General features: G+C 35.0%; 1 protein-coding gene across 2 annotated transcripts in view; it reads right to left on the bottom strand.

Moving 5' to 3' along the window:
• The window catches only part of clcn6 (chloride channel 6), a 526,148-nt gene that overhangs the window by 505,207 nt on the left and 10,199 nt on the right, over window positions 1-10,742 (bottom strand). For both annotated transcript variants that reach the window (XR_013823835.1, XM_079896437.1), the window contains exons 15-22: window positions 9,585-9,738; window positions 9,290-9,446; window positions 8,921-9,027; window positions 8,229-8,415; window positions 5,253-5,410; window positions 4,548-4,704; window positions 1,879-1,986; window positions 1,509-1,634 (exon numbers count right to left, since the gene is read on the bottom strand). Coding sequence is in view for 1 of the 2 variants with exons in the window: in XM_079896437.1 (XP_079752563.1) it covers window positions 1,509-1,634; window positions 1,879-1,986; window positions 4,548-4,704; window positions 5,253-5,410; window positions 8,229-8,415; window positions 8,921-9,027; window positions 9,290-9,446; window positions 9,585-9,738 (1,154 nt within the window). In the remaining variant the exon portion in view is untranslated. The remainder of the gene's footprint in view (window positions 1-1,508; window positions 1,635-1,878; window positions 1,987-4,547; window positions 4,705-5,252; window positions 5,411-8,228; window positions 8,416-8,920; window positions 9,028-9,289; window positions 9,447-9,584; window positions 9,739-10,742) is intronic.

Here is a 10,742-nt window from a genome sequence, read left to right as displayed (position 1 = left end):
CTGTTATGTTTTTGGTGTCATTTGAAATGTCTCAAAGTGAGTGGTACAGATATCTCATATCCAGATAGATCAAATAAAAGGAAATAAGGTTTATAGAAGTTTAGAGAAAACTGGTCCAGATAATGCCACCCCCCTTTTGTTGAATAAGAAGCCATTTTGAGGGTGGCCTCCCCATCCCCCATGTTACCTGGTCAAGGGGATAAAGGAAGGTGTCTCTGGTCTCTTTTTTGCGGGACACGAATGGAATAGGTGGTCTGTCTGTCTCTCTCTCTCTCTCTCTTTCTCTTTCTTTCCCTTTCTCTCTCTCTATCTCAGGTACAAGCTGGGTAAGATTCTTTGGTGTAACCAATGTATAACCATGTTCTAGATATTTTAATTGATTGTGGAATTGATCTCTGATATCTGAAATATTAAATTGTTACATGTGATTATTCTAACTGATTTTGACATTGTTCATTGAATGGTTAAAAGGAATAGTCAAACATTCGCTCACTTTTAGTGAGGCACAGATATTATTAAAACCTTTCATTTATGGAGTCAGATGAATTAACGAGAGAATACATGATTAATGTATTGCATTTAACCAACCAATACTTTGCATGAGAAAAGGACAGTAACACGTGATACCTTCCCCGTGTATTGGCGAACCGGCAATTGGACCAATATAGCGGGCCTTACACTGTAGTAAATAAAGCTTAACCACTGTTTTCTAATTGTGTCCTCTTTTGGAAGGCCAGACAAAGTAGTTTGGCTTTCCAACGAGAAACACAGCGTCTCCACGACATGGCGGTAACAATAACACAGCGAGACTAAAAGTTCTGCATTCTTTCTTAGCGTACACATTTGGGTGTTGTTGTGAAACTCTGCCCCCACATACTGACGTAGATTTGTTGGGCGTGTTTGAACGAAGCGTTTTAGGAAGGCGTGGCTGAGCCTTAACTTTTACAAAGTATATCTCTTTAGGTTTGAGACTTTTTTGCTTTGTAACTCTGCAGATCTTATACATGCACAATCAGCTGCATAACACACTAAAGCATTCAAATTAATGAAGAGACAGAAGGTTTCTTCTATATCTTTGCCACTTTGTTTCCATCGACATGTTTAGAAGTTTGTGCTTATTAAGGGTGTTTACACAACAACTAAAAACAGAAAAGTTTTTCTTTTGCCTTTCTGAAAACGATCCCCGTTCACACGGGTCCGCAAAAATGACTAAAAACGCTGCATTATGCATTCCAGGCCTTCCAGTAGTTGCTGATGGCACTTTGTAAAGAAGCATTACGCTATAGACGGAACACATAATACGCATGCGCATGCGCATGATGTCACCATTTCCACAATTTGCATTTTTGTAGTTTACATGGGGGGCGATAATGGTATCGTTTTCAAAAACTTGCACTTTGAAACCTGTCTTTAAATGTTTGCATATTCAGGCCCCCAAAACTCATAAAGAGTTTTGTTTTCAGTTGAAAACAGTGTAGTGTAAACGTCCCCCTCAGTCTAAGACGTACCTCTCCCACGGCATTGACTACAGGTAAGTGTCGAAGCCCCATGGTCCTGAACAGATTGAATACTTGGGAGACGCGTGTATTTGGAGAGACTGTATTCGGACAGGGGTTCATGTAAGGAGTCACATCCTGTAAAAAAAGAAAAAAGAAAAACAAAATTAGGTTAATTATGTCTGAGAGAGACCACTGAACAAACTGTCATCCCTGCATGGCTCACTTTACAACAAGAGCTCTTCAACGTTTTCCAATTAACACCAATTAATAGTCATTATGCACACCAACACACATCATGTATAACTGATATCCAGCAGTTTATGAACTGCTGTGAGAGTCACGGCATTCCCTGATGAGTTTTATAAGTCATTGGACTTGCCACAATCATGCGTGGATTGAGAAGGGCCAGGTCGAGATCGTGGATGTCAGGGAATCGTGGGTAGTCCTCAGTCATCTCTGAATGAGAGAGCCGTGGCTGTGAGGCGCTCTACAGAGGGGAGGAAGAGAGAGAGATAGGTTGGTTGACATGTATCTGGTTGATTCGTGTAGAGCTATGAACAAGTTAAACAAGCGCAAATTAAAGTATCAAAGTTCCTAACTTTGTTTGCTGCTAATTCTGCTAAAAGGAATTTATAAACTGCAAAACAATTATAGGTTTTTAGCAACCTATAATTTTTTTTTTTACTTATTATGGAATATACTTCAAATATATACTTAAGTGTGAACGGAACATAATGTTTTCTTATCTGCATTTTAATTGGAATTAAATGAAAATGTATTATAGTTTAAATTTATATTAAATGCAATTAGTTTTTTGACACTTAAGTAGAACTGAAGTACTTTATTAATACTCATTTATTAATTCATCATTATAAGGTTATAGTGTACTGGTAAATGTACTGACAACCATTTATGGTAAAATAAAAAACACTTCATTTGTCATTGTCACGTCATTTCTATTGAAAAATAAATGTCATGTATTTAAATTTTAGTAATTACGCAATTTGTAATTATGAATTTGCAATATTTAAAATATATTAAATGTACTAATGAATAACAGTTAAAATCATAATCATAACTACTTTACATGTGCATAACAAAAGATTATTAAAACAATGATTTTAATTGTACTTAAACTTTTCATTTGACATTATTACAAAGTGAACTTTAGAAAATGAATTGTGTGAAAGTCATGAAAGTGTATTCTCTTTAAGCACACTTCAGTGGCCTTTTATTTTATTTGATTGATATAATAATATCTACAAGTACAGTTTAAAAAAAGATCTGATGTTTTAATAAATATTTTACTACTAGAATAGGTTTTCATGCTTGAACATTCAAAAAACAATTTACATTGTTGCAGCACCTCTCTTCCCAGTCTGTCAGTTACTCTGTTTAGTTCCAGTCTCTATGAAGCCCCTCCTTCCAAATGTGCTCTGATTGGTTGGCTGGACCAGTGTGTTGTGATTGGTCAATCGCTTCCAGATTGTTTGGGAAATATCATGCCCCTTACCATAACTGAGTTTCAACACATTACTATCACAACTCAACTAGGCCTCGCCCCTTTATTTTACATATGCCTTGGGCATGAATTATTTAAAGGGTCCTATTATGCTTTTTCACTTTTTCCAGTAAGTCTGTAATGTTGCTGTTGAGCATAAAAGAGATCTGCAAGTTTACAAAGCTCAAAGTCCACTTCAAAGCAACATTAGGAAACTTTAAAATAGCATAATAGGGGCACTTTAACAGTTCCAATTATACATTTTATGTAGTTGCTATGATGTAAAAAAGAGCAAAGCTTTGCCTTCACCTGATAAACAACATTAGTGTTGACATCACTACAACAACATCTCGCTTTTGTAAGGCTGTTCACCACCGCTTAGCACAATTAAACCATGGTTTTGTGATTTGTGGTTTGTAATCGTAGTAAACATAGTTTTCCAACAAATATCATGATTAAATGTAAAACGTATAAGGAGTATAACGTTTATAAAATGTATAAGAAAATTACCAAAAAAAAAACACACTACTCTAAAACGTCCTGTGAAATCCTGCTTGTGAAGTCTGTGCATGAAATCCGTTCTTGACGATCCTCATGTTTGTTAACATTCTTAAGTCTGAATCAGGCTTGAATTGGTTTGAAATTGACTGCATCCTTAATATTTACACCTGAGCAGATGAAATTTGCAGTTATTGTAAGGGGCGTGACATTTCCCAACATGCCGAGCGGTGCCAATCACAACACTAACCAGCTAACCAATAACAGCACATTTCGTATTTCCGAAGGAGGGGGTTCATCGAAACCTTAACTATAAGGCACGTTCAGAGCCAGATTAGGGAGAGAGGAGCTGTAATAATGTAAAATAATGTGCTTTTTGAACAATCAAGAATGAAAGCATATGCTAGTACACCCCAAAAACAACACCATAAAACATTGTAAAAGAGCATTATAGGACCCCTTTAAATCAGGAATATTGTGATGTTTTTGTTCCCAGAAGAAACCTTAAGACTACAATGGAGCCATTTCAGGGAGTTCAGAAACTGTGCTTACTGATATAGAGAATAACTCCCTTTGGATCTGATTTGTGCTTTCTAACTTTGCAGACCTCTTTAATGCTCAAACAGCAACATTACACACTAAAAAAAGTTGAAAATATCAAAAAAAAGCATAATAGGATCCCTTTAATGAGAGTGGTTAATAATAATACTGTTCCCTGATCATGCTGCCTTGATTAGATTAAATGATGGAGAAAGCTATAAAGTTTTAATAAAATATTATTAAAAAAACAGGAACAATTATTAATAAATTACCTAAATTATAATTGAATTTTAATGTGCACTTTCAAGTAATTATAAGGCATAAACATAAGGGGACTACAGGGATGATTTGACCTCCTCAAAGAATGATGAGAGTAATATACAGAAAATCGAGGTGGGAAATGAAGGCAGGAGAAAATGTGATGAGACAGGAAGAGAGCAAACAAAAGGGAAGAAGAGAGAAGAATCAAGGAGAAGGGAAACAGGAGGAGGCGTTTGAATGACACTGACCGACTGGTTTTCAGCATAGCAGACGCCGCGGATCAGCAAGTTGACGAGCTGTGAACGCAGGATGAGCCCGTGAAAGGTGAGCGGGCGGAACCTCTCCTCCATGGTCCACTCCTCACTGGGAGACTGGTCCGGGTAAAGGTTTGGGTACGGCACATGCCTGCCAACATCAACAACACACAGCAGTCTCATGTAAACGGCTCACGTGGGAAAATAGATTTCCTTTGCTCTTTTTAAATAAAAGGCACAATACTGTCACAGCTCCTCCCCAGTACACCGACATCATTTATTAAAAACAGCAAAAACATTCATTGAAAAATATCAGCGTATTAACATATGATCTCTTATATTTTCAATATTCAGCTAACTGGTCTGACCTGGATTACATATAGAGGACTTAAAAGTGCATGAGCAAAAAAACTGTTAAAGTCTAAGTGTAAAAGAGAGGATGGAAGTGGTCATGTCACCAAATGTCTGTTTTTGGTGTAAGAAAAAAATTATAAGTGGACTTCTGGGAGCTATAAATGCTCAAAAGTGGAGAATATGCAGTGTTTAAATATTTCTGTAACAATATACACTGCATGCAAAGTACTGTTATATGAATTCATCTTGTCTCAATGCTCAATGTTCTCATAATATATATTCTTTTCAACTAGAACAGGGTGATAATAGTTCTGGAGGTAAAAGGTCAAAGTTCATCCAACTGACCTCCTCTCCAGCATCTGCTGAAGCATGTCCTGCCCTTCCTCCGCCGGCTCCACAACAACCTGCTCATCACACACATTGCGTAGCTCACTCGACGGGTATGATTTCATCGACTGACACCTCCGTCTCTGCTCCCCCGCACGCGTCAACACACTGGTTTTCTGAAGGAGCAGAAACAACAAGAGTGAAACAGGGTTTTGTTTTTTTGGACAAAGAAACTAAAATAATTAGTAACCACTAACAATACAACATTTATTAATTTTGGTTAATGTTAATTTCTAAACATGCTTATTGCTAATACATTTTTAGACAACTTTAAAATTTAACTTTAACTTTTTTATTTGAACAACTTTTTATTTTATTTTAAAACAACTTTAAAATTATGTTAATCTATTATTTTATATATTGTATCTATCCATCGGATTTAAGTTGGATTTTGAGTGGATACATATTTTAGAAGTGGATAAAGTTATAATATATTATTGAAAGATTATTAAAAATAATTTTTTTTTTTTTAGAATTACATGTAGTCAAGTCACATTTATTTATATAGCGCTTTTTAAAATACAGATTGTTTCAAAGCAGCTTTACAGAGATAACAGGAAAATAATGCAACAAAGTTTGTTTCCAGAAGAAAATAATGTCACAGTCCAGCTTAAGTAAGTTCAGTGATGTTTCATTTTTGTTGTAAAAAGTTATTAAAGGGATAGTTCACTTTGAAATAAAATTTTGGTATGTTTTAGCTTACTTCAAGGGCATCCAAGATGTAGGTGACTTTTTTTCCGCAGTAGTTTCAATTTCGTCCAAATGATCTGAGGGCGCGGGCGGGTATAGATATATACACTAGACGTTGCCTTGGCTACTGCAGTTCATTGGAACGAAACCGTAGCCAAGCGACATCTAGTGTATATATCTATACCCGCCCGCGCCCTCAGATCATTTGGACGCGGCTGTGTTCAAGAGATAACAACGATATAAATACTGTTTCGTTTTCTCACACAAACCGCTCGTTTCGTGTCTTAGGCCGTCAATGTGTACTTATGATGGGGAATTGTTTAATTTGGACGATGGGGAATTGTTTTAATTTGGACTCTGTGCATGCTCTTTGAGACAGTGACCACAGACCTGCATTAAATGACTGACAGACAGGAACGGTTTGACCTAAAAATATCAAAATTGAAACTACTGCGGAAAAAAAGACACCTACATCTTGGATGCCCTTGAAGTAAGCTAAAACATACCAAAATTTTATTTCAAAGTGAACTATCCCTTTAATTTAGTTCATTTATATTTATATTTATATTTATATATATATAGCCGCTCTGGAGTAAACCGTGATATTATCGTCCAGCCCAGTTCAGTTCTCATATAACGGTGTCAATGCAGGCAGATAAATAATATTGTGGAATATTAAATTAAATGTCCCCAACTAAGCAAGCCAAAAGTCAAAGGCGAAAAAGGCGACAGTGGCAAGGAACCAAAACTCCATCAGGTGACAGAATGGAGAACATTTTTTTGGGAGAAACCAGGCTCAGTCGGGGGGCCAGTTCTCCTCTCACCAACGAACGAACAGTGTATGATTATGATTCAGTCAGCATTATAGGTCAGAAGTCAGATTGGATTGGAACAATCAGAATATTATCCGGTTCCTAGTAATAACAACAGTAATGAATAGTACACAATAACATTGATTAGTTTCATTATGAAGTCATGCTCCAGAAGTCAAAGCAGAGTTTTCTCAGTCGCTTTGGTACATTTCTCAGATCAGAAACAGAACAGATTTTTTTTTTTTTTTTTTTGCAATTGTCTGCTGTTTCCTACATCAATTGCTCATTTCATGTTGATCAAAATATATTGTACTGGTTCTCTGTTGCATAATCTTTAAAATAGCCATAAATGCTAAATTTAACCAGTCATAATCAGTTAATCTTTCCACACACTTCTATTAAATTTTTTTTTTTTTGTGTCCTGAATTGACAAATTGCTGTAAGGTGAATGTTGAATTTTATTTTTTCCCCTTTGTTCTGTGAAATAGTTGTGTCTAATGACATATGTTTCAATAGAAATGACATTAAAGTGCATCTTATTTTACCATAAATGCTTGTCAGTACACTTTAACCATATAAAATAATGATGAATTAATAAATGAAGATCTACTGTAAAATGGTTGTCTTTTTTCTGTACCACAATGACATTGTACTGTAATTTGTTGATTGCAATAAATATTCCACATACATTAATGTGTACATTTTGTACCACTGAAATTGATATATGCTATGGTATACATTATGCAACCTTGTGCATATTCAATCATTGTCATCAATACTGTAGCCATAGATTACATCAGGAAATACTAACTGAGTACACTGTTATATCGACAACATGGCTAAGCATTCTTGTTTGCGGCATCAATTTAATAATTTAAAAAAATATAGTTATTTACTGCATCCAGTTAATGTACAACAATACTGAGGTGCAAATAGTATCTGCCACTATTTATAAGTTAGTAGCAGCATCTAACAACTATTTGCACTTTTGCAAAGAACTGTATATTTGTATATTTTACAAAGAAAATATTTACTTTTGAGAGATGAACCAAGGATTTTAAGCAAGTTACACGCTTTTTGCAGGTAATTCATTGTGTTGTGCGGTTTGAATGAATTGTTTCGAGAAATGCACTTCCTGGATGATTTAAGAAATGTGCCAAAGCATCTGAGAAAAAGTGTATTAGTTAAAGTAGTAAAAAATAAAAATAAAAATAAAAAACTAGTCTCTATGATAATCCAATCCCTAATTATGGTTCAGGTCCTTCCTTCAATATAGTCTATTTCATCATCCGGCAGGCAAAACGTCACTTCAACTCCATCAAATAAAGCTCATTGCTGTGTTACTGAGGGGGATGTAAAAACAGTAGACCATTTGCACCATCTTGTGGTCAAAACACTGTAGATAAATACTGGTACAAATGGTGTGACGTACCTTGAATTTAATATTGTTACTTATGAGGATGTTTCCCTTCATAAACTCCTTCTCGTTATCTCGGTTCTCGGTGACGACGGGGAAGGCGTGATAGACTGTGGTCCTCAGGATGCTGACCAGAGACTGAATACGGGTGTGAGGATACACGTATGTCAGGTTGGGCTCCATGATGTCACTGGCTGTCAATCTAACAGGGAGATGGGGATAAATTAAAAACAAACTAGACAAATTTGTACAAGACAAATTATGAATGGAAATATTAATTCATGCATGCATTCATTCATTCATTAACAAATGATTTTTAGAGACGAACAAAGGATTTAAATGAATTTTGAGAAATATACTTAGTAATTGAATGAATTTTAAATGAATGAACGAAACAAGGATTTTAAGCAAAGAATGAATGAATGAAAGAGATGAACTAAAGATTTGAATGAATGAATGAGATAAGGATTTTAAGCAGTGAATGTGTGCAATGAATGAATGAAGTGGCCCCAAAAGAATTTAGACATCATGTACGAACATCATTGCATTACAAAATATCATATTTTTCCAAGAACTTGGATTATTTGACAGATAATGTTATGAAATGCAGAGATTTTTAAGCGTGTATTAAAAGTTCAAATTCTTGGAGCCTCTGTGATCCACAATAATAAAAAGCCACTGTGACACGTGTAATACAAAGGTCTCACTTGTCCATCTCGACTTCTGTTTCCCACTCCAGCAGCGGGACTCCTTTCAGGTGAATGTGAATATCATATATTCCCTTATTAAAGAAATCTCCTGTCCATTTGGCCACCTGACAAAACAATGGTAGTTAGAAGTCATTGAAGGGAAGAATGAGACATTATATGTAGATTCTTTGTTCTTTTTTTTTTTTTTTTTACCATATACAATTTTAATTATGCTATACTGGGAAGACATTTATTAAGGGTGTAGTCTGATAGTTGAAAAGTCACACAAACTGTCCAAATAATAGTATTTATTATCACACAAATTTCCTGGATGATGATTTCCTATAAGACAAAAAAAACACCAAATTCAGATTTTTGTTGTCCTACCATCAGTGTAATCATAATGGGAAGTCCGTAGGTGATCTCATTGGTCGATTCAATTAAGATTACTGTCAGGCTGATGGTCATTCTAACCACGCCTCCTAGGAAGGCAGCTGCTCCAATCAAGGCAAAGGTCCCCGAATAGATTTGCATGTGGAAGTTACTGCAATTACACAGTAAAACAACATTTTACATTTATGGCAAAAGATTATGATGAATAAGATGCATTAAATACATGTGTCCTGTTCCAAAAGGTGACCTTGGTAGTTCTTGAGACACTATAAACAGATATAAATCTTACATTTTGAGGACATTGGCCACCAGGCGTCCAAGAGAAGCTCCACAGAGAAGAGACGGGACAAACAGACCACTGGGGACGGACACACCATATGTCCAACAGCTCAGAAAAAAATACAGCACAAAGAACAGCGAGAGGGTGACTGGACTGAAGGTAGCTGTGAACAAAGCCAGAACAAGTAGGGAGAAAGAAAGACAGAGAGGGTTAGAAAATAGGGTTGTATAGTCATATATCCATCTCAGGAAACTTCAACTTGATTGCTACAGACCACAATATCATAGAGGTTGAGGGCTAGATATTAAATGAAAATTTGGATTATAACAATTATGAAAACAAGATAAATCAAGATAAAACTTTTATTGTTATTTTATTACTCTATTTTTTTTTTTTTTACTTTTACAGCAGTGTGATTTCACCCTTGCTAAATGTTTAGTAGTTTTTAGTAGGAGTGGAAGTGCACTACAGTTAATTATTTTTGTCTAATTTATTTTAATATAATTTATTTAAAATATCCACTACTGTTCTAAGGTTTTAGATCGGTAAGCCTCATCTGCTAACCAAGACTGCATTTATTTGATCCAAAATACAGCAAAAACAGTAATATTATGAAATATTTTGACAATTTAAAATAATTTTTATATTTAAATTTTCAGCATCATTACTCCAGTCTTCAGTGTCACATGATCCTTCAGAAATCATTCTAATATGCGGATTAGTCTTCCACCTCCACTAGTCTCATCGTGGAGGTGGAAACTAATTCAAATTACAACTCAAATTTGGGGTAAATAAGATTAAAGATAAATATATGATTTTTATTGAGCAAGGAGGCATTAAATTGATCAATAAATTGGTCTTTATTAAATTGAAGACTGGAGTAATAGGAATTAAAATATATATTTTTTTATATTTCACAATATTACTGTTTTTGCTGTATTTTTTTTTTACCAAATAAATGAAGTCTTGGTGAGCAAAAAAGACTTAATTTTTTAATTAAAAAAATCATAATTATTCCAAACTTTTGACCTGTAGTGGATTATTAATAAGTCATTGAGTAATTGTGATCTCAATATTGACCAAAAGATTATCTATGCAAATGTGCAGTCCTAAAACAGGTTGAGGTGGAGTAAATTACATACATGTCATATTTTGGGTAAAGGTCTT

Source organism: Squalius cephalus, assembly GCF_949319135.1.
Source record: "Squalius cephalus genome assembly, chromosome: 16".
NCBI classification, from domain to species: Eukaryota; Metazoa; Chordata; class Actinopteri; order Cypriniformes; family Leuciscidae; genus Squalius; species Squalius cephalus.
Note: the sequence above shows the minus strand (reverse complement) of the source record. Positions and strands in the feature narration are given on the sequence as shown.